We start from the raw sequence: 26,021 nt of genomic DNA on the forward strand, positions 1-26,021 counted from the left end.
TTTTGTAGGACCGGTATGCTTTCAGAAAAGCACACGCTTGATGCTCTGATACCACTGTCACAAGATGGGCACCACGTGCCAATAGAAAAGAACAGACTGAACAGACCTTTAGCACTTCATTGACAACTGAACTGAAAGAGAGAGAGAGAGAGACGACATTTGACACGGAGTGGCGAAATTCCACCCCAGAGAGTATTGGCCCCAAACCTTGGCGCCCCTCTCGGTATTTCTTTATATTGCATCAACACAGTACAAGCCGGTACTCCAGACTCTGCACCTTCTCTAGGAAGCATGCCAGAGAATGAGCCCTAGCCTCATATTTAAAGGCCCTTGGCCTAAAAAGCAGTTATAGTAAAAAGCTTTTAAAACTCAAAATCTTCTGGTCCAAAAGAAAAGCCAAAAGCTGCTAGCGTAAATCTCGGAAATCCGTACAGCCTGCCACGTCATCAACCAGTGCAAAACGGAAAAATCCCACCTTAGGGTTAGAGTTAGGGTTTCTACAGTTTTAGGGTTTCTGGCAACAGAATTAGGGTTTGCACGTTTTAGGGTTAGGTTTCTAGAATTAGGGTTTCAATAGTTAGGGTTTTTGGCAAAAATTAGGGTTTGCAAGTTTTAGGGTTAGGGTTTCTAGAATTAGGGTTTGCAGGTTTTAGGGTTAGGGTCTTTAGAATTAGGGTTTGCAGGTTTTAGGCTTAGGGTTTTTAGAATTAGGGTTTCAGCAGTTAGGGTTTCTGGCAGAAATTAGGGTTTAGGCCCCTCAACCGGTAGCTCTGTTTTTCAATAGGTCGACACATCAGCAGTTTGTTACACACATCATCATATTTTGATGTGCAAAGTCTTTTGAGCGTGTTCTGCTTTATTTTTATTGCCCTTATGTCACCTGGGGCCCCATCGGATGGGGTCCCCATAAGTTGGTAGGACTTCTTCTTTTGTTACTTGTTCTTCTTAGGGTTTGCAGGTTTTAGGGTTACGGTTTCCAGAATTAGGGTTTCAGTAGTTAGGGTTTTTGACAGAAATTAGGGTTAGGGTTTTTGCTCTCGGGCAGCCACGTCATCTGTAAGTTGGCTCCATTCTTTAGGCTTTGACACGTTAGCAGTGTGTTACATCTCCCCTTGTTGAAAGAGAGTAATCGTCCGCGATTACAGCATATCTGCAAAACAACTCACGTTAGCTCAAAAATTTCCGAGGGACATTCCGAGGGACAATCACTTTGCTCTTTATATTAAGGAGTTAGCTTCTCCTTTTTGCTCTTTTGATCAAGGAGTTAGCTTCTCCTTTCTGTTGTTTTGATCAAGGAGTTAGCTTCTTCTTTCGTCCAGATCGGAACTCTTGATATTCCGGTGTAGTAAAATTAGCCATCACACCCAGACCATACTGATCTTCCTCGGGTGTCTTGATGCACTAAAATTACATACCTAGGCAATCTCATCCAATGAGGAATATTCAGTGGTTGGCACATCACAATGCAACACAAATGCTCACATATGCATGTTACAAGACATAGAAACATAAAGCCGCCGATGAACACTCTTCCTGCATAACCTAACAAGGTCCGGGTCGGGAGATATTCAACGACTCCCTCATCACTCCTTCTGCATAACCTAAAAAGGTCCGGGCCGGGAGATATAGAGGCCTTTTACAACCAAACGCCCCCCAGACCGTAGCTTGCGTCGTTTGGAGGTGCTGAGAGTAACCACTGCTCAGACTTCTTAATCCTCCTCCCGCATAACCATCCAGGTCCGGGCCGGGGAGTCACAACAACAATTATTTTACAAGCATACAACCAAACGCTCCCCAGGCATCGGCTTGTGTCGTTCGGAGGTTTTCAAACATACAACGAAACGCTCCCCAGGCATCGGTCTGCCTCGTTCCGAGGTTCAAACAATACCAAAACAGTATTTCTCACTTCTCCACCCGGGAGTAAAATCACCAATCATTGAAACTAGTATCATATCAGAGTCAAACAATTCAAATCGGCACCAAAACAGGTTCAAAATAGATACTATCCATTGCAAACAAATTCCAAACAGGATCACCAAACAAGATCAAATAGAACTTAAACTTAAAAAGCAATCTCGACATCAGTCGAGCTCGAAAAGTCGACTGACTTTCCATCTTGAAACCTGCACCAAAAATTAGGGTTATGTTCCTTCCATGAGGTCGTAGCCGAGTACAGCATGGTCCGTCAGCTCTTGGACAGACAATGTTTCTTTGGCGGCGATGGTAGTCCGAAGAGATAGGAATCACACCGAACCTCCAAGGTCATCTACTCGTGAAGAGACATCTACTGAGAGATGTCGAGAAATTTCAAGTTATAATCTGCTAGGGTTTCCATCACAAGCATTTCAGGATACCCCACTCTGCCAGAAGTTGCACTCCGAAGGAGGATGTCAGAAACCATATAACTTCAGGCAATTTTTTTTTTTCTTGAAAGCTTGCCAAGTACTTGGGAGTATGCTGCTTGGTAGTTGTTGACATCAACATTTGCATGACACTGCTTCTGAGAAAAACAGTGACTGGAAACAAATCTGGATCCTTCTCTTGCAAGTGATCTTAATTGGCTTATGCCCTGTAAGACATGAGCGGTGAAGACAGGAGCGTGCCAGATGCGCGATGAACTGGAGGGCGAAGATGCCTCAAATAAAATTCCAATAGCTCTGTCTCCTCTTTTGTAGGACCGGTATGCTTTCAGAAAAGCACACACCTGATGCTTTGGTATCATTGTTACAAGACGGGCACCACGTGCCAATAGAAAAGAACAGACTGAACAAATTTAAGCACTTCAAATAACAACTGAACTGAAATAGAGAGAGACGACACACGACACGGAGTGGCGGAATTCCACCCCAGAGAGTATTGGCTGTCACAAGGCGGGCACCACGTGCCAATAGAAAAGAACAGACTGAACAACTTTAAGCACCTTAAATAACAACTGAACTGAAATGAAGAGAGAGACGACACGCGACACGGAGTGGCGGAATTCCACCCCAGAGAGTATTGGCCCCAAACCTTGGCGCCCCTTTCGGTATTTCTTTATATTGCATCAACACAGTACAAGCCGGTACTCCAGACTCTGCACCTTCGTACTGAAGCATGCCAGAGAATGAGCCCTAGCCTCATATTTAAAGGCCCTTGGCCTAAAAAGCAGTTATAGTAAAAAGCCTTTAAAACTCAAAAGCTTTTGGTTCAAAAGCAAAGCCAAAAAGCTGCCAGCGCAATTTACGGAAATCCGTACAGCCTGCCACGTCATCATGTCAGCGCAATTTTCGGAATTTGTCTGTTGCCTTAGGGTTAGGGTTAGGGTTTTTGGCAGAAATTAGGGTTGCAGGTTTTAGGGTTAGGGTTTTCAGAATTAGGGTTTGCAGCAATTAGGATTTCTGGCAGACATTAGGGTTTGCAGGTTTTAGGGTTAGGGTTAGGGTTTCCAGAATTAGGGTTTCAGAAATTAGGGTTTCTGGCAGAAATTAGGGTTAGGGTTTCCAGAATTAGGGTTTCAGCAATTAGGGTTTCTGCAATTAGGGTTTTCAGAATTAGGGTTTCTGGCAGAAATTAGGGTTAGGGTTTTCTGCACTCGGACAACCACGTCCTCACTGTGTGACACTTCTTCTACTGCTTGTTCTTCTTAGGGTTTAGGCCCCTCGGCCGGTAGCTCCGTTCTTTAGTAGGTCGACACGTCAGCAGTTTGTTACATCTCCCCTTCTTGAAAGAGAGTAATCGTCCGCGATTACAGCATATCTGCAAAACAACTCAAGTTAGCTCAAAAATTTCCGAGGGACATTCCGAGGGACAATCAGTTTGCTCTTTTTATTAAGGAGTTAGCTTCTCCTTTCTGCTCTTTTGATCAAGGAGTTAGCTGCTCCTATCGGCTGTTTTGATCAAGGAGTTAGCTTCTCCTTTCGTCCAGATCGGAACTCTTGATATTCCGGCGTAGTAAAATTAGCCATCACACCCAGACCGTACTGATCTTCCTCGGGTGTCTTGATGCACTAAAATTACATACCCAGGCATTCTCATCCAATTAGGAATATTCAGTGGTTGGCACATCACAATGCAACACAAATGCTCACATATGCATGTTACAAGACATAGAAACATAAAGCCGCCGATGAACACTCTTCCCGCATAACCTAACAAGGTCCGGGCCGGGAGATATTCAACGACTCCCTCATCACTCCTCCTACATAACCTAAAAAGGTCCGGGCCGGGAGATATAGAGGCCTTTTACAACCAAACGCCCCCCAGACCGCAGCCTGCGTCGTTTGGAGGTGCTGAGAGTAACCACTGCTCAGACTTCTTAATACTCCTCCCGCATAACCATCCAGGTCCGGGCCGGGAGTCACACCAACAATTATTTTACAAGCATACAACCAAACGCTCCCCAGGCATCGGCCTGCGTCGTTCGGAGGTTTAAACAATACCAAAACAGTATTTCTCACTTCTCCACCTGGGAGTAAAATCACCAATCATTGAAACCAGTATCAAACCAGAGTCAAATAATTCAAATCGGCACCAAAACAGGTTCAAAACAGATACCATCCATTCCAAACAAATTCCAAACATGATCACCAAACAAGCTCAAACAGAACTCAAACTTAAAAAGCAATCTCGATATCAGTCGAGCTCAAAAAGTCGACCGACTTTCCATCCTGAAACCTGCACCAAAAATTAGGGTTAGGTTTCTTTCATAAGGTCGTAGCCGAGCACAGCATGGTCCATCAGCTCTTGGACAAACAGTGTTTCTTTGGCGGCGATGGTAGTCCCAAGATAGCAATCGCACTCGGTCTCCAAGTTCATCTGCTCGTGAAGAGACATCTACTGGGAGATGTCGAGAAACTTCAACTTATAATCTGCTAGGGTTTCCATGGCAAGCACTTCAGGATATCCCACTTTGCCAGAAGTTGCACTCCGAAGGAAGATGTCAGAAATCATACAACTTCGGGCAAAAATTTTCTTGAAAGCTTGCCAAGTACTTGGAGTATGCTGCTTGGTAGCTGTAGAAATCAACATCTGCATAGCACTGCTTCTGAGAAAAACAGTGACTTGAAACAAATCTAGATCCTTCTCTTGCAAGTGATCTTAATTGGCTTATGCCCTGTAAGACACTGCGGTGAAGATGAGAGCGCGCCCGATGCGCGATGAAGTAAGGGTGGGAGTGGCTAATAAGTCCGGGTTGGAGGAGTGGCTAATAAGTCCTGGTTGGAGGAGTGGCTAATAAGTCCGGGTTGGAGGGCGAAGATATCCTCGAATAAAGCTCTGTCTACTCTTTTGTAGGACCGGTATGCTTTCAGAGAAGCACACGCCTGATGCTCTGATACCACTGTCACAAGGCGGGCACCACGTGCCAATAGAAAAGAACAGACTGAACAACTTTAAGCACTTCAAATAACAACTGAACTGAAATGAAGAGAGAGACGACATGCGACACGGAGTGGCGGAATTCCACCCCAGAGAGTATTGGCCCCAAACCTTGGCGCCCCTTTCGGTATTTCTTTATATTGCATCAACACAGTACAAGCCAGTACTCCAGACTCTGCACCTTCGTACTGAAGCATGCCAGAGAATGAGCCCTAGCCTCATATTTAAAGGCCCTTGGCCTAAAAAGCAATTATAGTAAAAAGCCTCTAAAACTCAAAAGCTTTTGGTTCAAAAGCAAAGCCAAAAAGCTGCCAGCGCAATTTACGGAAATCCGTACAGCCCGCCACGTCATCATGTCAGCGCAATTTTCGGAATTTGTCTGTTGCCTTAGGGTTAGGGTTAGGGTTAGGGTTTTTGGCAGAAATTAGGGTTGCAGGTTTTAGGGTTAGGGTTTTCAGAATTAGGGTTTGCAGCAATTAGGGTTTCTGGCAAAAATTAGGGTTTGCAGGTTTTAGGGTTAGGGTTAGGGTTTCCAGAATTAGGGTTTCAGCAATTAGGGTTTCTGGCAGAAATTAGGGTTTGCAGGTTTTAGGGTTAGGGTTTCCAGAATTAGGGTTTCTGCAATTAGGGTTTTCAGAATTAGGGTTTCTGGCAGAAATTAGGGTTAGGGTTTTCTGCACTCGGACAACCACGTCCTCACTGTGTGACACTTCTTCTACTGCTTGTTCTTCTTAGGGTTTAGGCCCCTCGGCCGGTAGCTCCGTTCTTTAGTAGGTCGACACGTCAGCAGTTTGTTACATTGGCCCCAAACCTTGGTGCCCCTCTCGGTATTTCTTTATATTTCAGTTGATTTGCAAAGTACAACAGCCGGGGAGCGCCTCCTCTGCAATCTGCGCGTTGAAGAGTGCCAGAGAGGGCCCCCAAGGCTCATATTTAAAGGCCCAAAGCCTAAAAGCATCAAATATGAAAAGTTGACCCCCAAAAAATCACTTTTCTTAAGTTTCGGGATTTTCCTAAAAATCCGCTGCAAATCATATTTTGATGTGCAAAGTCTTTTGAGCGCGTTTTGCTTTATTTTTAATGCCTTTATGTCACTTGGGGCCCCATCGGACGGGGTCCCCATAAGTTGGTAGGACTTTTTCTTTTGTTACTTGTTCTTCTTAGGGTTTCTAGAATTAGGGTTTGCAGGATTTAGGGTTAGGGTTTCCAGAATTAGGGTTTCAGCAGTTAGGGTTTCTGGCAGAAATTAGGGTTAGGGTTTCTGCTCTCGAGCAGCCACGTCATCTGTAAGTTGGCTCCATTCTTTAGGCTTTGACACGTAGCAGTTTGTTACACTAGGGCTGATTCCGTCGCGAAGATCTGCAAAAACGTGAGGTTGATCTGCAAACCAAAAACGCTAGGGCTGATCTGCTGCCGCTGGGGAATCTGCTATCGCTAGGGCTGATCTGCTGTGTCTTGTGGTCGCCGAGGCTGATCTGCCACTGCCATGCAAAATCGCCAAGGTTGAATTGGGATCTCCTTGCAGAAAACGCTAGGCCAATTGCTTAGGGGGTCTTGCTGAGAAGGTGTCTGTTAACCGAAGCTCCTGTTGCCTCTTTTGCCAGAAAGTGCTAGCGCTAGGTTTCTATATTTACAAACTTAGCAAACTTGCCCTACTTAGTTTCCAACAAAAGTCACTTAAAAATAATAAGTGAAAAATGTCAAAAAATAGGGAAAATAGGTCTATGCACTGTTAAAATGCTCTCGAGGGGTTCTGATGGAAATCTGATGATCATGCTGTGCAACCAGAGGATATGCATCTACTCTAAGTGTCTGGACATGCACGGTCTGCGAACACTCACAAATCACTTCCTAATCTAGACTGACTTGACTGATCTGAACCCTGGTCATGCTGTAGCTTGTCCACGGACACATAGGGTTGGATGTGTCACGTGACATCAAAAGCAATGCCAAAAAGCTACCAACGCAAATCACGGAATTCCGTACAACTGCCACATCAGCACTGTCAGCGCGTTTTGCAAAAATCTGCCACGTCAGCATTGTTAGCGCAAAATCCGGAAACTGTCCGTATGTCACAAGACGGGCACCACGTGCCAATATAATAGAATAGACTGACAACAACTGAACTGAAAGAGAGAGACGACACGCGACACGGAGTGGCGGAATTCCACCCCAGAAAGTATTGGCCCCAAACCTTGGCGCCCCTTTCGGTATTTCTTTATATTGCATCAACACAGTACAAGCCGGTACTCCAGACTTTGCACCTTCTCCAGAAAGCATGCCAGAGAATGAGCCCTAGCCTCATATTTAAAGGCCTTGGCCTAAAAAGCAATTACAGTGAAAAGCCTTCAAACTTAAAAGCATCTGGTCCAAAAGCAAAGCCAAAAAGCTGCCAGCGTAAATCACGGAAATCCGTACAGCTTGCCACGTCATCAGCCAACGCAAAACGTGGAAATTCGTACAGCCTGCCACGTCATCATGTCAGTGCAAATTTCGGAAATCTGCCACGCCATCAGTTTTGTGTGTGTGTGCAGGTCTTGCTTTATTTTAATCCCTTTATGTCACTGGGGCCCCATCGGACGGGGTCCCCATAAGTTGGTAGGACTTCTTCCGTTACTTGTTCTTCTTAGGGTTTGGGCCCCTCGGCCACATCTGTAAGTTGGCTCCATTCTTTAGGCTTTGACACGTCAACAGTTTGTTACATCTCCCCTTTTTGAAAGAGAGTAATCGTCCGCGATTACAGCATATCTGCAAAACAACTCAAGTTAGCTCAAAAATTTCCGAGGGTCATTCCGAGGGACAATTAGTTTCCTCTTTTTTTATTAAGGAGTTAGCTTCTCCTTTCTGGTCTTTTGATCAAGGAGTTAGCTTCTCCTTTTGGCTGTTTTGATCAAGGAGTTAGCTTCTCCTTTCTTCCCGATCGGAACTCTTGATATTCCGGCGTAGTAAAAGTAGCCATCACACCCAGACCGTACTGATCTTCCACGAGTGTCTTGATGCACTAAAATTACATACCTAGGCAATCTCATCCAATTAGGAATTTTCAGTAGTTGGCACATCACAATGCAACACAAATGCTTACATATGTATGTTACAAGACACAGAAACATAAAGCCACCGATGAACACTCCTCCCGCATAACCTAACAAGGTCCGGGCCGAGAGATATTCAACGACTTCCTCATCACTCCTCCCGCATAACCTAAAAAGGTCTGGGCCGGGAGATATAGAAGCCTTTTACAACCAAACGCCCCCCAGACCGCAGCCTGCGTCGTTTGGAGGTGCTGAGAGTAACCACCACTCAGACTTCTTAATACTCCTCCCGCATAACCATCCAGGTCCGGGCCGGGAGTCACAACAACAATACTCCCCCCGTAAATAACCACAAGGGTCCGGGCCATGAGTAAAAAAAAACAGCACTTTTCAATCATTCAATACTCCCCCCCCCCCCCCCCCCCCCCCCCCCCCCCCCCCCCCCCCCGCAAATAACCACAAGGGTCCGGGCCATGAGTATGAACAAGCATTCTCAAACATAATTTCTAACTTCTCCACTCCAGCGTAAAATCACCAATCATTGAAACCAGTATTAAAACCAGAGTCAAACAATTCAAATCGGCGCTTCAAAACAGATAGCATCCATTTCAAACAAATTCCAAACAGGATCACTAAACAAGTTCTCAAACTGATTTCAAACTTAAGAAGCAATCTCGACATCAGTCGAGCTCGAAAAGTCGACCGACTTTCCATCTTGAAACTTGCACCAAAAATTATGGTTAGGTTCATTCCATAAGGTCGTAGACAACCACAGCATGGTCCATCATCTCTGGGACAAACAATGTTTCTTTGGCGGCGATGGTAGTTACTTGTTCTTCTTAGGGTTTAGGCCCCTCGGCCACATCTATAAGTTGGCTCCATTCTTTAGGCTTTGACAAGTCAGCAGTTTGTTACACCGTACAACTGCCACGTTATCAGTTTTTGGCGCAAGTCTTTCTTTGTGTGTGTGTGGGTCCTGCTTTATTCTAATCCTTTATGTCACTTGGGGCCCCATCGGACGGGGTCCCCATATGTTGGTAGAACTTCTTCTTCTGTTACTCGTTCTTCTTAGGGTTTAGGCCCCTTGGCCGGCATTTGTAAGTTGGCTCCATTCTTCAGGGCGTTGACACGTCAGCAGTTACCACTTTAATGCATATAGAATGACATTGGATCAGGTACCTATTAATGTCTCTTTGGATGCGGTCGTTCATCCAAAGTCTGTGGAGAGTCAGCGAAGTGAACATCTTCCTCATGATATGGCGGAAGCATGCAATTGGTCAAAGAGATCATCTTGTTATTATTCCTTATCACATTAGCCCAAAGACTTCTTTTATACAACTGTATTAAATTATCATAATCTGTCAATTCTTTTGAATTTATCCACTGAGCATCCATAGGAGAGTAGTTTGCTGTGTCGTGGTAGAATCTTGCCTTGGGGTGTCCAAGTTTGTTACATTGGCCATCCGCTTGTGGGTGCAAGGAAGAGGAGAACTTGAGTGTGGTGTTAATGTTGTTGACGAATGCACGCCAGAGAAGGCTGGTCATACGGGAGTCTCGATTGCTCACTACGGACTCTGACATCTTGTGAAGGCGAAAAATATGGTATAAGAAAAGGTTTGTCATCCGATCTGCTTTGATAGTTTTTCTAACAGGGATGAAGTGTGCTTGTTTGCTGAACCTGTCAATAACGGTCTAGAATCCTCTAGATGCTGGTACAACCTGATGATATAGTTGGCAAGTCAAAAATAAAGTCCATTGCAATACTTTCCCATGGTCAAGTCAGAACAGGAAGGGGCTGCAACAATCCAGTGGTTGTACTTGACCTTCGGGCATCCAGAAACATACTTCTACCAGAGCTTGGTGCGAGGCTCCTGGAATTGAACCCATCCTCTCCAAACTCCCAAAGCTGCGTATGCTCTAGTTAGTGTCTAGTCTCTGCTGCTCAAATATGAAAGATAGGATATATTCTTCCTGCTTGTCTTCCTGCTCTATGCAGACTCAAATATGACGGCCTGAAAATTTCAGCACGGTTAGCTCATGATTCATCAAACAAGTAGTTCCCTGCATTGCATGCAATGGTGCATACAAGTTTTGGAGAAACTTACCAGTTTCTGTGTTATTCAAAAAGCTTACCAATGGGCCACCTGGCTATCTTCACTTATAGTGTGCATGTTGTCTTCTGATGAAGAATATTCAGCTTGTCTTTCTTCCACTTGAGTGGCACCCTTGTCTTTCAGAATTTTCTAACTAAGGTTTACTGAATCAAATTAGTGTTTGTTTGTGTAGACTTGGCCTGTGCGAACTCCAAGGCCAGTTGCATCTAAGCTTTCAGCCGATACACCACTGTTGACCGGGCAGGTGCATATCATGAAGTACTTGATCGTGGCTGTCTTGATGCCAGTAGGTTCTATATTGGTTTTTAATGTTGTGGATTGATGAATTGAAACAGAGGGTTCTTGATGCACTTTTTCCCTCAGTATTGGGAGGCACATGTGCAATTCCTGGTGCTTTTGGCTGTGGCAAGACTGTCATCAGCCAAGCTCTTTCAAAGGTAAGAGCTCATTGTACCCGAATAATCAGTCTGAAAATACCCTCGTTGAGTGAAAGCATGTAAATATATGAGAGGTTTTTGTGATGCTTTCAGTACTCCAATTCTGAGACAGTTGTTTATGTTGGCTGTGGGGAACGAGGAAATGAGATGGCTGAGGTACATAAAGAAGTTCAACCAGTTCTCTTCATGTTTTTATGCTACCTGTCAAGGATTGTTTTGCCAGCTATGCACGCTGACACCCAGATTTTAGATTTCTGTCTTTGGAATCACTGTGTGCAACATCCTGTTTGATTGCTCTCTGCATGGCTACTTTTGGGAAGTTACATCTGATGGTCACATATTATTGTTCTTTAGGTGTTGATGGATTTTCCGCAATTGACAATGACGCTACCGGATGGTCGAGAAGAGTCTGTGATGAAACGAACTACCTTGGTTGCCAACACCTCTAACATGCCTGTCGCTGCAAGGGAGGCCTCCATCTATACAGGTTAGATATTCCTATGACAAAAATTGATCAAAGGCTTGTGAGGTGTAATGCTGACTTTGGGGCACAAATAGCCCTTGCAGGCAGAACGTACATCATGTTTTATCAACATTTAACATAGTACAGAAGGCAGACTTTTTAGTCAAGGCTATTGATAATCTGCATTTATTCACAATTGCGAGGCAAGTCTCTTAATTTGTTTTCAATTGCAGGTATCACTCTTGCGGAGTATTTCCGGGATATGGGCTACAATGTGAGTATGATGGCAGACTCCACCTCTAGGTGGGCGGAGGCTCTTCGTGAAATTTCTGGACGTTTGGTAAGTCTTTTCAATCTCATTTGCCCATGACTTGTATAATGACATGTTGGTTGTTAGTATTGATGACTGCTTGCAATTTCATTGTGGCTTTGCTCTCCAATATCTGTGACAGCACACTCATGACCCTATGTACTGCAATAATCATCTGTATAAGAAGAAGAAAATCCTCCTTCCCTTTGCATTTCATTGGGCTCGGCGTGATGCTTTTATAGTCCGGCTTTTGGATGCAGTATGTTCTACAGTTCTTGGCTCTACCTGGCAGCTTACTCAAGATGGCTTTCTAATGGAGACAGGTTGATAGTTGTGCGTTTCGTAGTAGGGAGGAATTATGGGCAGACTGGTACTACTATTGGTGAGGCAAATGGCTAGCATTGTTTAGGGTAAAAGCTACCTTTATTCGGTCTAGCATGGCAGGGGCAGGTGCTATATAGGTACTGAGCAGTTTGGGTTCTTGCAGACTTTCCAATGGGACTAGTTGCTATCATTATTAGACTGTAGTTTCCTATTTGAAATGACCTTTAATATTGTTCTGAATTGTACTATTTGCTTCAATTATTGTTGTGTGTTCATAGACAACTCACAGTTTATCCTAATCTCATGTGAGAAGGGCTGTAGCCTGTAGGAATTTCATCGTCTTGTTTAGTAACATAGTGAAGCTGCTGCTCCTTCATGCTGGACAGCCCTTTTCTGCAAGTTTTTCTTTGCCGTGAGGCTCATAAAAGCCGATTGATTGAATATGTTTATCTGGTCTACCTTGGACATCTGTCATTTTCCTGGATTCATCATAAATTATGAGAAAATTACCGAAATTTCCTCAAATTTCAATAACTCCCAAAATACCTCTCATATTTTGCCAAAAATTCCCAAAATGCCCTTAAATTTTTCCAAAATTCCAAAAATACTCCTTGTTATTCTCGCAAACATCTCCAAACACTTTCCTTTATGGAACTCCTTATAGGAAAATTAGTTCTCCCTCAACCGAACATAAGAACTTGGATTTTGGATGGTAGACCAAAATGTCTCTATTTGTGATCTCATTGGTGAAAATTTTTATATATACGACACTTAAAGATAGAAAAGACTGAAGTGTACAAAATCTGGAGCAATCCATCTAAAATTGACACAAGGGGTATTTGGGAGTTCTGCCAAATTTTCGGGGTATTTTGGTAAATTTCCCTAAATTCTTTTATGTATCTTTGTGCGTTTATCTCCACTATTTTGATGTAGATGTCTTGATTAGAATTAGTTGAGGTTATAGCAGTAATCATGCTGTAAATGAGAAGTTGGACTCTTAGGTTACTGAGTTTGCTTGTCTTTACTTTTGGTTACTCTACGAGTTAAGCACTTTCTTCTGGTCATATCACTAATGCTTCAAAGTGTTTAAACTGCTGTTTGTCTTTACTATAGGCGGAAATGCCAGCAGATAGTGGTTACCCAGCATATCTTGCGGCCAAATTGGCATCCTTCTATGAACGTGCAGGCAAAGTCAAGTGTCTTGGAAGTCCAGATCGTACAGGCAGTGTTACAATCGTTGGTGCAGTCTCTCCTCCAGGTGGAGACTTCTCAGATCCAGTGACAGCAGCAACGCTCAGTATTGTGCAGGTCTCTCTCTCTCTCTCTCTCTCTCTCTCTCTCTCTCTCTCTCTCTCTCTCTCTCTCTCTCTCTCTCTCTGTGTGTGTGTGTGTGTGTGTGTGTGTATCAGGTCTTTGGTTCAAGACTCGTCAGATAGATCTTTGAAGCTCTTGGGATTGTTCCTACGACGTTAAAATTTCTCCTCTTCTTCCTCTCTCTCTCTCTCTCTCTCTCTGAGAGTTGTCACTTGAAAGAGAATTGTAACCTTTTGGTCAACAAGATGTTTATGATGCTCTCTCTCATATTATCTTGCAAAAGATTTTTTGCATTTGACATCACAATTTTTTAACTGAGAATTTCCAAGTTTTTTGTCCTTCAACGAGATGGTAATCACAGTAATCATCATTTCATTAACAGGTCTTTTGGGGGCTAGATAAAAAGCTTGCACAACGAAAGCATTTCCCCTCTGTTAATTGGCTGATATCGTACTCGAAATATTCAAAGGTTCTTATCCAAGCTCGTTGACAAATTTACGTGTTACTGCTTATGTGGATATGGGTTTTAATTGTTTTGCCGCTGTCGGCAGGCTCTTGAATCTTTCTACGAGCGCTTCGATCCTGACTTCATATCTATCAGGACCAAAGCCAGAGAAGTTCTACAGAGGGAAGACGATTTGAATGAGATTGTACAGGTACAATATTAAGTCTGCTTGCATTCATAGTTCTCAACTTTAGGCAAGGCTTCTAGCCTCGGTTCCTTTTTTGTGGTTTTAGGAATAACCAAGCATTATCCTAATGGCTAAGCGTATCTTTGTTTGGCTACTAACTACCAAGCATTCCATATCTGCCAAGCCTTTTCACTTACTTGAGTGGATTCGTTATCGTTTGCTAACACAGTTTACATTTGATGCTAATTTGTTTTTTTGCATGGCATAATCGGGTCTAATTAATTCATTGTACGGTGGCGTCAGACTATTACGTTGCTGCTTTTCACAGAAGTATTACTGTAAAAAGTTTTTTTTCGTTGTTTTTAAGCAATACAGCCACTCTACACATATCCTTGGCTCATTAAAAAATCATTCTAGGTTAGGCGACACAAAAAACAAGTTGCTACTTTTTGGCAAGTGCCAAAAAGCTCGAAAAACAAAAAAGGGTGTGAAAAGCAGTTGCTTGTCTGAATGTTTCTTTTTACCAGGAAATGACATGGCAATGGTTGTTTGCTTATGACTTTGAGTGCATGCGATGGATTTTTTGTGAATGCAGCTGGTGGGAAAAGATGCTCTAGCTGAAACTGATAAGATTACACTCGAAGTTGCCAAACTTCTGCGTGAAGACTATCTGGCGCAAAATGCATTTACACCGTATGCTTCTTGTTTTCCTCTCTTACTTTCTGTAGCAGGTGTCTATGAAAGATTTCCGAAGTAATGTTCTGTTTTTTTTAATAGGTATGACAGGTTCTGTCCTTTCTATAAGTCGGTGTGGATGATGCGAAACATCATCCACTTCAGCACACTTGCAAATCAGGTTAAGCTGGGCAACAAATGCAAGCAAGATAGTTTAAACTGATTCGATTTTGTGGCTTATTGGTGATGTCTGCTTGGATGTATAGGCTGTTGAAAGAGGAGCTGGAGCAGATGGTCAGAAAATAACATACAACATCATCAAACAGCGCTTGGGGGATCTAATCTATAGATTGGTGTACGCTCTCTCTCTCTCTCTCTCTCTCTCTCTCTCTCTCTCTCTCTCTCTCTCTCTCTCTGTGCTCCTCTCAAGGCCGAGAGTCTGAGCATCATATTGTACTCCAGTGCTCAGCGTTCGATGGCATTCAAGCTTGCTTCCTGTTACAGGCTTGGACACTCCAAACGAGAAATCAATAGCAACACATGAACAGAAACTGCAAAATCACTGAACTTAGAGAGAGAGAGAGAGAGAGAGAGAGAGAGAGAGAGAGAGAGAGAGAGAGAGAGAGAGAGAGAGAGAGAGAGAGAGAGAGAGAGAGAGACGGCACGGTTATTCCGCGCCTAAAAGCACTGGCCCTAAAGATTGGTGTCACGGGAGATGGGCACCACACGTGCCAACGGAAAAGAACAGACTGAACAACTTTAAGCACTTCATATAACAATTGAACTGAAAGAGATGCACGACACGAGACGGGGAGTGGTGGAGTTCCACCCCAAGAGAGCACTGGCCCCAAACCTTGGCGCCCCTTTCGGTATTTCTTTATATTACTTGAACTTCGTACAACGCCGGTACTCCATCCTCTGCACCTCACATGGAGCATAACACAGAATGAGCCTTGGCTCATATTTAAAGGCCCTTGGCCATGAAAAGCAGTTACATGAAAAGCATCAAACTCAAAAGCATCTGGCCTCAAAAGCTGCCGCCCAAAGCTGCTTAATGTAAATCACGGAAATTCGTACACCTTCCACGTCATCATGTCAGCACGAATTCCGGGAATCCGTACAACTGCTACCTCATCAGTTCTCTGCGTGTGTGTGTGGGCTTGCTTTAATTTAATGCCTTTTATGTCACTTGGGCCCATCGAACGGGGTCCCATAAGTTGGTGGGAACTCTTCTTTAAGAATAGGCCACTCGGCAAGACTTTGTAAGTCGGTAAAATTTCTTTTGCAGCTTCGGCTTCTTTTGCTTCTTCTTCTTAGGGTTTAGGCCCCTCGACCGAAATCTCTAGGTTGGCTTCATTCTTCAGTGGATTGACACGTCAGCAATATGTGATTTGTGACAACTGGCGCCCCTTTTTGTATTCTTTATTATTATACTCGCAAGCAATACAACTCCCGAGGGTCCTTTGCTCTCAGACTCTGCATCCAGATACTCTGCAGAGTGAGGTCTTGGGTTCCTTATAAACATTAAAAGTAGAGCCCAAAAGCACTTCTCTCAAAAGCAGTAACCCCCAAAAGCATCTGTTCCCAAAAGCTAGCGTTGAAATCAGCCAACGTAATATGTGGAAATCCATAAAGCTTGCCACGTGGCATCAGCAACCCAAAACACGAAAATTCTGTATAGCAGCTTCCACGTTAGTATGTCAGCGCGTTTTACAGATATCATCCTCATAGTTTAACCTTCAAGATTTTTTTAGGGTTAGGCCCCTCTATCGGTGCTCAGAAGTTCTTTAAGTTGGTTGGTTCGGCTTCTCTTGTCCACTCGACCATTTCTCTTCCAGTCAGGCATGCCACGCCATCACTTTGTGACACTTGCCTTACATTTTCAACCACCTATATACCTTTTTCTCTCAGCCACTTTGTGTGGACTCTCAATTGCCTCCTTTCATATCCATAGTCCTGAAGTATCAAGAGTTGTTGATCAGCTTAGCATAGAGCATGCTACTTCTTTCATTTGGTCCCATAGGTCATATTTGACTTTAGAGGACGATCTCTCTCTCTCTCTCTCTCTCTCTCTCTCTCTCTCTCTCTCTCTCTCTCTCTCTCTCTCTCTCTCTCTCTCTCTCCACACACACACACACACACACACACACACATCACTATGTGCTATGATTTGCTTTTTTCAGATTTGACCGTGTTTACACACATACTGCACTATCTCTTGGTAGCCTATTTGAACCTTGAACCCTTAGCCTAATTCATTCTTGGGCTACTGCTATTCCTGTGGTGGAAACTACCTCTCGGCTCTTTACCCCATTTATTGAATGGGAGAAAACCCCTATGGATTGGGTATTGAATTACTCTTAGTTCTCTCACTGGGTTGAGAAAAAACCTGGCCTTTGTTGTCAATAAGACCCCCCTCTTAACCTCTCGTGGGAACTTAACCCTTACTGGTCTCTCGTGGTATGATGGGTGTTATTACCCGGGTACATTATTAATGTCACAAACTGTTGACGTGTCAAGTCACTGAAGAACAGAGGCAACCTTCAGATTCCGGCCGAGGGGCCTAAACCCTAACGGTCCCTAAGTGAAGAAGCAATAGCAGCATAAGGAGTTTTGCCAACTTTCAAAGTTTTGCCAAGAGGCCTATTTTTAAAAAGAAGTTCCCGCCAACTTATGGGACACAGTCCGATGGGGCCCAGTAACCTAAAGACATTAAAATAAAGCGAGACCAACACTCACACCCACAGATTTGCATAGCAATTGATGACGTGGCAGCAATACGGACACTCCGCAAATTGCGTTCACATGTTGACGTGGTAGCGTGTACAGATCTCCGCGATTTACATTGCTGACGTGGCAATTGTACGGATTTCCGCAAAACGCGTTGCCTATTTTTGGGCGCCAACTTTTGAGCTAGTCGCTTTTGAGTTTCAAGCCTTTCATGTAAACTGCTTTTCAAGGCCAAGGGCCTTTAAATAAGTGCAGAGGGCTCAGTCTCTCGCACTCTTCTGGGTGAAGGTGTAGAGCGCAAGTACCGGCATTGTATCGAGTTCAAGTAATATAAAGAAATACGGAAAGGGGTGCCAAGGTTTGGGGCCAATACTCTATGGGGTGGAATTTCGCCACTCTGTGTCGCGTGTTCTCTCTCTCTCTTTCAGTTTCAGTTGTTATTGAAGTGCTAAAAGTCTGTTCAATTTGTTCTTTTCTATTGGCATGTGGTGCGTGTCGTGACAATTAAACGTGGCCTTTTATGAATACGCTTCTCCCAAACGTGATGATCATCAACCTTTTCCTATCCCCGATGCTCTGCGGCATTATCTGTTGCCCTCACGCTCTCATGCACTCTCTCACCTGCACCCTTCCACCATCACTATACACCGGCTTATGAGTTCTGCAGGTGCTCACCTTGGCTTGCCCTCTTGGGTGCTGTGCGGATCTCGTTAGCATATTCAGCGGTGGTCTCTGTTCGACTATCGGTGGTGGCTTCCCTATTGAAAGGTGAGGGAAGCTTTTGCCCCTCACTTAGCCTTGATTGCGTAGTGTGTATGTGAAAGAGAGGATTGAGGGCATTTTTGTTACTGTGGGTTGTATCCATGGAGATGGTTGAGCATGGCAATGCTTCTCAGATTGTTGTGCGCGCGCGCGCACACACACACATGCACATGCTCAAGCCACATTTATACCCTGATGCCTCTATCTTAAATGACATGCTTGGGGACTTGACGTTCCTAATTGCTGGCAGTCAGTGAACTAGGGGCGAAGTGTATCTAGAGGAGAAGCTTGGCATCAGCTTTTGTGGCCTGGAAAGATTGTGCCTCCGCATGAAAGTACCCGACATTTGGGATATCCTATTGGCTGGCAGGTTACTGGCACGCAGCAGATTGATTGGGTTATGCATCGTCTCAATATCAAACTCCAATATTGGAAATTGTCTACTTGGCCACTACATGTCAGGCTCTGCATTGTACAGAGCATCATGATGGCATATGTTCAGTTCTATTTGCCCTTGTTGCCTTGGCCGCAACACCGACTTACCTCTCTTCAGTCGGCTATATTGTCGCATTTATGGCATACAAAGGCTAACAAACGTGGTTTGTGCTTGATGTCCATGGGCAAGGTTTGCAGTCTAAAGCGCTTTGGTGGCCTTAACATCTTGGATTTGCGTAGACATGCTCTTGCTCGGAAAGCATCGCTTTTGCCACGCTTGTTGAGCAGGGACAACCATGGACAGTGATGGTTGCTTTCTTATGTGAGCATGTGGTTACCTCGGCATTTGGCCATTGGCATTCATCTCCTTGGGAGTTTGTGTTTGGGAAACTTGATGGACATATTCCTGGCTGTCCTCTCATCTCTGCTTTGATATCGGATTGGAAAAAGGTCACCTTGCATTTGACCTGGGCTGGTCGCACCGACCATGAAGGTAACTCTCCGAGGTTGGAAAGCATTCATTGGAGCAGGGCTTTCCCGTTGACTTTGGTGGACAGCTTCGCACGCCAGGCTTACTTTCTTTCTCGTTGTAGGCTGCGTTTGGTTGCTGATGTCGTGAATTCAGAAGGGAATGTGCTTCGCTTTGACGAGATGGCACGCACTTTTGGTTTAGGCATGCATTATCGACCTCTCTGGCGGCAATTGCACCTCATGCTGGCTGACCTACTCCCCATTCCACCTCTGGCTGATGGAGGCCGTATCATGGATCGGCTATTGCTCATCAGATTTACAACATTTTGTTACCCGATCCGTGGCTTGCGGACCACTGCAATGCCCTATGGTCACTACAGCGTTCCACCCGGTGGTGGCAGAAACCCCTTATTGCCATTTGGAAGAGCCATTTGCCTCTTAAGGAACGTCTATTTCTGTGGCATTGTTTGATGGGTGTGCTGCCGGTTGGTTCTTTTCTGCAAAAGCGTCGGATCAGCCCCTCATGTTGTGTTCGTTTCTCTGCTTCCGAAGAATCTGTTCAGCACTTGCTATGGGATTGTCGTTGTACTCGAGTCTTTATTGCTTGGGTTTCTACACTCATGCGTCTCGGTTTCCCCGCAGCGGTCTGTAGGAAGAAATTCTGCCTTTTTGGATTCGTGCCGTTGGCGTTAAAGCCTTTCTCTATTTTCTTCGTATGGGTCACATATTGGGCCTCCTGGAGTATTTGGCGCCGCCAACGCAACTCCCGCATGTTTGACCACATTTATATGTACCCTTTCCCCTACTTTAAGATGTCTCTTCGGCAATCCTTGCGCCTTGCCCTCACTGCCAGGGACATATCTCCTGACCTTTATCAGCTTTCTTATGTTTGTTTCTAGAACCTTTTCATACTTGAACACATTGGTGTTCACCCTGATGTATCGACTTCTTGTTGTGGGTTTTCCGTCTTTGAAGGTTTCCCACTTGTAAATTAATCAAATGCACTTACTAAAAAAAAGTAACTAGAGGAGAACTTAGGCCCACGCCAGTTCACCCACGTGGGCTACATGACGGCTTATCTCAACATAGCTGCCCAGAGGATGATTTCTGTGCGAAGTAGTGATGGGCCCTATTGCAGCACTTTATGATGGGCTGCCTTTTGAGAGTAAGGTAGTGACTGCTGACTATGCTGAGCTTTTTAGAGCCCATGTACAAAGGACATCAAAATAGCGAGTCTCTCTCTCTCTCTCTCTCTCTCTCTCTCTCTCTCTAAAAGGCAGTGCCATTGTCTGCCAGCTTGTTAATTTGCTGATGTTTGCATTGTGGTTTGCGGCTTTTGCAGTTCACAGAAGTTCGAAGATCCTGCAGAAGGAGAGGCCGCGCTAGTTGAGAAATACAAGAAACTCTATGATGATTTAACGAATGGGTTTAGAAACCTGGAAGATGACTATCGCTAAGACTCTTCCACTGCTGACTTGCAAGAGAGGTGTAGTCCGAGTTTTGCTCAACTACTCGAGTGCCTGTATTTCTTGGCAGAGTTCTCCAACCATTGAAGAGTGAGAGTCCAAAGCATTCTTTGATTTTTTTTGGGCTCGCGGATCTTATGTATTTTAGAATTGTGAAAATAAAATGATAGGTTCTGTAGTCATTGTATGAAGATTTTTGCCACCATTGGGCAGATTTTGAATGATTGCTTGAGTTTGGATGTACTAATCTAGCTTTTCTTTGTTCCATTGTGGGCATCTTAGATAGCAAGTAAGAACGAACCCCCTTCCCCCCCCCCCCCCCCCCCCCCCCCCCCACGCCCACGCCCGGTGGGGTCCTTCGTGTAGAGAGAGCTTCCTTCCCTTTACTTGGCTTATTGATATTCTCGGTTGATGAGAAAAAGAATTTATAGAAAAGTTTATAGTTATGTGGCACAAACATGTTAATTGGAAACAATAGTTTGGTGCCGAAAAGAACACTTTTGAGTGTCATCTTTTTCAATTTTAAATAAAATGTTACGTAATATTTAGAAAATATTCCATGAAATCCTTTTGTAAGCTTACATTATGCTATTGAGAGCATTTTTAAAGATTATAAACATTTACTTTTGAGCACAAACTGATATGGAATTGGAATCATGGAGAGTGTACACATAATAGCAATTGGGTTTTCTAAAGTGCTTCCCTTAGTCTTAAAAAAATTTGAACAAGTTGCATGTAATAATCTATGTTAGCTACTTATGTATACACTTCACATTTTTTTATGTTTTTCATGTGAAATAAAGCTCTTTCTTGATTACAATTACATATATGAAATCATGTGGTTTTATTATGCAACTTTTCTTTGTTTGCGTTAATGGCGGAGCTTTACCTTTTTTTTATGTTATATGTACTCATTCTATCAACTTAGTATTTAAGGTAATAGGATTTGATGTTTATGCGAAATTTATTTCGTAAATTTGTGTCAAATTCTCAAAACCGTAATTGTTGAAATTCTTCTTTTATTGTAGAGGTTAGCCTTAGAATGTAAATAAATAGTAGAGGTTAGCCTTAGTACTTTGGATCTTTTATGTGAATGCAGAATATGTAATTTTAATTTTATAAGTTTTTAAAATACGAATGTTGGTTTTGAAGTAAATCGTACAACACTAGTTTCTAAAGTGAGTTTGAAACTTTTGAAAAATGTCTAATTGTTGTTTTTGGTCTATAATCAAATTTGGATCTTAAAAAAGGGGATTTCAAAAGGGCAATTTTTTTTCTTTCTTTATTCATATTCGGATCTTTTTGTTTATGGCTTAATGTTTAATTGTAAAACGTATGTTTTTATCCACAAAATCTTAAAACAGTGCAAAGTGTTATTTTTTAAAATGTTAAAGAAGTTTGTCAAAGCAACACTAACTTTTTACAACATTTAAAAATTAAAACTTATCACCAAAATCTTAAAATAACATTTGATCTCCTCTATGTTTAGGGTCACCTTAATTGCGTGGTAGTATTGCACAATGTTGCGCACACTTTTTCTAAGCATCAAAGCAAACAACAACCAAGTGTGATAATTGAGAGCACATTGGTACATCTTCATCGCTCCTACCTTTGTAGCTATACATCACCCTCATAACTTAGCACCATCACCTTTTAAACAATCTTCCATCAAGATGTAGAAAATTAAGCTATTGGCAACATGGATATTAGATACTAATTGGTATGCGTCGACACTACTCAGCTCCCGTTATCCTTTGAAATTGGTTCTCTTTCTTAAGGTCATTAATTGGTCTCCTTGCACATTGTTGTAATCAATGGTCCTTGGGATAACCATCATGAAGGAGAATGTTTCCATTTCATCATGCTTCACTCAAAACCATGTCCATCCTTTATTTGGCTTTGGTGTAGCTAAACATGGAAGGACACCATTATGACATTGTTCTTAGTTGGAGTAGAGAAAATGGTCTATTTTGTTCATATCTGGGAAAGTCTTTCCCAAAACTACCATGGTTTCCAACTTTGCAAGATTTTTGAAACATTTCCCCACTTGCACATATAGCTATGCCTATCTATCTCAAACTTTTGACACAAATTGAGCTTGGATGTAGGGAGGAAAGCATGCTAGAATGATCAATATTGTGATTGTCAAAAGGATGTCCAGTGAGAGGTCTAACTGCAGTGAGGAAAAGTGAATATAAAACTCCATTTAAGGAACATATGTTTTCATGGAGATGAAGCTGGAGGACTCTCAAAATTTCTTCGATCTAGTTGAAGGAGACTCTCCTCATGTATTCCCTCTAGAGTCAAGCTTGCAAGCGGTGATCGTTATGCCTCAACATATTTCTTTTTAAATTTGTCAATTTATGAATCCTTGTTGCTCACAAAGTTCCTATCTTAAATTTTCCTATGTTCTCTCTCTCTCTCTCTCTCTCTCTCTCTCTCTCTCTCTCTCTCTCGTGTTCTCCCTTTCAATGCTTTGCAGATGTTCACAAAGAAGGACATGTAGCAACACACATGCATTCACACATTTAGTGTAGGTTGCTTATCATGCACATTGATAGAGAGACATTGCTCATGAAATAGTTGAAATCACCATTTCTACCGAGCTCTTTGAATGATTATTGCTACCTAATAGGGCACCAAGTGCCAACGAAAAAGAACAGACGGGAAACTTTAAACACTACAATAACAAATGAATTGAAAGAGATGCATGGCATACGAGACACGTAGTGGTGGAGTTCCACCCCAAGATAGCACTCGCCTCAAACGATGGCGCCCCTTTCAGTATTTCTTTATATTGCTTCAACTCAATATCGGCTCTGCTCTGCATCTTCTCCCGCAAGGATGCCAAAGAAGAGCGCCCACCCTCGTATTTAAAGGCCCTAGGCCCAAAAATAGTTTACATGAAAAGCATTTAACTCAAAATGCAATCACATTTGTACAGACCTATCATGTCATCAATTTTATACGCAAAGGTTTTCATGTGTGTGTCTAGGTCTTGCTTTATTTTATACGCAAGGTCTTTTATGTGTGTGTGGATCCTACTTTATTTCATTATAGGTCCCATCGGGGTCTTGTAAGTTCGTAACTCTTTAATTAATTACCCCACTCAACGAGGATCTATAAGTTGGTGAGAACTTTTGCTTCTTCTAATGCTTTTATGATTTAGGCCCCTTGATCGCGTTCTGCAAGTTGGCTAGGATCTTTAGTGGCTTGATATGTTAGCAGTTTGTGACGTCTCCCCTTTTTGAAAGAAGAGTAGTCATCCGCGATTACAGTATATGTGCAAAACAACTCAGGTGAGCTCAAAAATATCCAAGGGTCATTCCGAGGGACATTCAATTTTTTCATTCCATATCACACCCAGACCGTGTTGATCTGTAATGGGTGTCTCGATGCACCCAATCTGCGTCATTCAAAGGTTTTCGAGTAGACAACAAAACGCTCCCTAGACACCTGGTCTGCATCGTTCTGAGGTTCAGACAATATCAAACATCAATGCTTCTCTTCAGTACTCCACCCGGGAGTAAATCATCAATGAGTGAAATCAATATTTAAAACCAAAGTCAAAGAATTCTCAAATCGGTATCAAGACAGGTTTAAAACAGATACCATCCATTTCAAACAAATTTCAAACAGTACTTTCTCCGACAAAGTTCAAAAAGTATCTAAGAACAAAGCAATAAGAAAATTCATTTGGATTTTGGATTGAACAACCAAACTTGACGACTGGCTTGTCCTTTTGCATCAAGGTAATAGTATACTTCTAGATCTAGAGCGTGTGTGCGGATGCGTGCGTGCACGGTGCAATGCGGTGCGTGCATGGAAGGGGAGAAGCACGAGAGTGTGTCGGTGGAGCAACCTCTGGAAGTAGTGAGTGAGGAGATCCTTATTGATATGTATATTATGAATAAGGAAGTGTACACACGGGCGGCCGGACACCGGACGTCCGTCGGGCCCGGGCAATACCTTTACCCCAACAAACTCTACTTAAAGATGATGTGCCGATAAGTGAGACCTACTAGCTAAGCTACTAGTATGTTCACTCTCTCAACCTATGCCCACTGGCTCACTCTGTCGATCTACACATAGCCGTATTGGCTCTAGTGGTAGGCGAGTGTGCATACTAGAACCTGCATGTAAAACCGCAAACAACTTTGTATGGTCTGCAAAGCTCAAGGAAGCATCAATCACTGTACGATTGATAATCCTTGCGGCTACTGCGGATGCTCCCACTACAACTATTAGATCGAGCCTCGACACTAACAAGTCGAACATGAGACGATTGAACGCGACAAAATCTGCGTAAATATGGTCGTACTCGCCTCCCTTGCACTATTTACATGTACTGCATCATCATGACTACTCATCGCATATGGATGTGTTAACACCGACACTGGGATGGATACGTCCCTCTCACCCATACGCAGAACTGTGTGCCTTGGTATCCATTCATCAGTCTCCAACATGAGCATATCAAAGAACTCCATGTCTTTCATCTCTGTCTATGTCTTTAGGGAGCAGACCTGCTCTACCTCTGCCTGCACAAACTCTGACAACACCTGCTGTGTCTCACTAAAGTGTTGCTGCTCTACCTTTGTTTCTACAGAGTCTACTGGCACGTCCTGTGCAACTAAATGCTTTGTCTCATGAGCATGATGGAGCTCACCTGCGAAGGAGACACATCTCGTCTCTCGCTCAAAGCATGCCAACAACAAAATCGTGACTATGCCGTCTTGAACCTCAGACACATGTATAGGATATACCAAGCCACTACGGGCTCCTCTGGCAATCACTAATAAACCACAATACATCTGGAAAGACTCCTCTCTAAGAAGTGTTTGACAACCAAAATTTGCTAATTGTCTCACTGAGATCAAACTTTGTCTCAGCGGATGAACATAGTGCACATGTCGTATCGTGTATGACACATCACTGGGCAAAGACAAACAAACATCTCCTGCACCCTCTATGTCACATGCTGAACCATCAACTAAGTGCACACAACCAAGTCTCCCACTAGAAAATGTGGTGAACCACTCACGACATGGTGTGACGTGGAAAGAAACATCGCTATCTAATAATCACTGTGGAGAAAGTGTGCTATCCATAGACATATCTGCAAGAGGTACACTCGAGGTAAGCGTGACATCATCGTCTTGGCATAGACTGCCACTGTAACTGGCTCTCTAACATGTGTCAAAGTCGTATGTGCATCACGCATACATCTTCGCTTCTGTTTCATACTCTAATGTGTCCTGTGTGACCACAATGCCAACATCGTACGTATCGGCAAGAATGAGATCGCCGTCTCTCACTGTCACACATGTGTCGCTGCCATAAGTGAATGTCAAGAAACTATGGCAAGAAAACTTGGGAGAAATCCGACAGAGTCTCCCCTGTAAACTTATTAAAACCTCAAGTACAATCCCTACCATATACCATGCCAAAATGACAACAAAGTTGGAGATAACTTGACCGCTACACAATCATGAAAAACC

At 43.3% G+C, this 26,021-nt stretch overlaps 1 protein-coding gene across 1 annotated transcript in view; it reads left to right on the plus strand.

Annotated features, from left to right (window-relative positions):
* Nucleotides 1–20,787, plus strand: part of VHA-A (vacuolar ATP synthase subunit A) — a 49,850-nt gene extending 29,063 nt beyond the window's left edge. The window contains exons 10-21 of the mRNA XM_086507210.1: nt 10,674–10,745; nt 10,837–10,938; nt 11,032–11,094; nt 11,293–11,425; nt 11,635–11,741; nt 13,149–13,343; nt 13,732–13,818; nt 13,901–14,005; nt 14,577–14,674; nt 14,759–14,837; nt 14,923–15,011; nt 20,397–20,787. Of these exons, the coding sequence (XP_086363336.1) occupies nt 10,674–10,745; nt 10,837–10,938; nt 11,032–11,094; nt 11,293–11,425; nt 11,635–11,741; nt 13,149–13,343; nt 13,732–13,818; nt 13,901–14,005; nt 14,577–14,674; nt 14,759–14,837; nt 14,923–15,011; nt 20,397–20,511 (1,245 nt within the window). The 3' untranslated portion in view covers nt 20,512–20,787. The remainder of the gene's footprint in view (nt 1–10,673; nt 10,746–10,836; nt 10,939–11,031; nt 11,095–11,292; nt 11,426–11,634; nt 11,742–13,148; nt 13,344–13,731; nt 13,819–13,900; nt 14,006–14,576; nt 14,675–14,758; nt 14,838–14,922; nt 15,012–20,396) is intronic.
* Nucleotides 20,788–26,021: the final 5,234 nt, after the last annotated feature.

The sequence above is a fragment of the Adiantum capillus-veneris genome, chromosome 30 (assembly GCF_014529385.1).
Source record: "Adiantum capillus-veneris isolate H3 chromosome 30, ASM1452938v2, whole genome shotgun sequence".
Classification (NCBI taxonomy): domain Eukaryota; kingdom Viridiplantae; phylum Streptophyta; class Polypodiopsida; order Polypodiales; family Pteridaceae; genus Adiantum; species Adiantum capillus-veneris.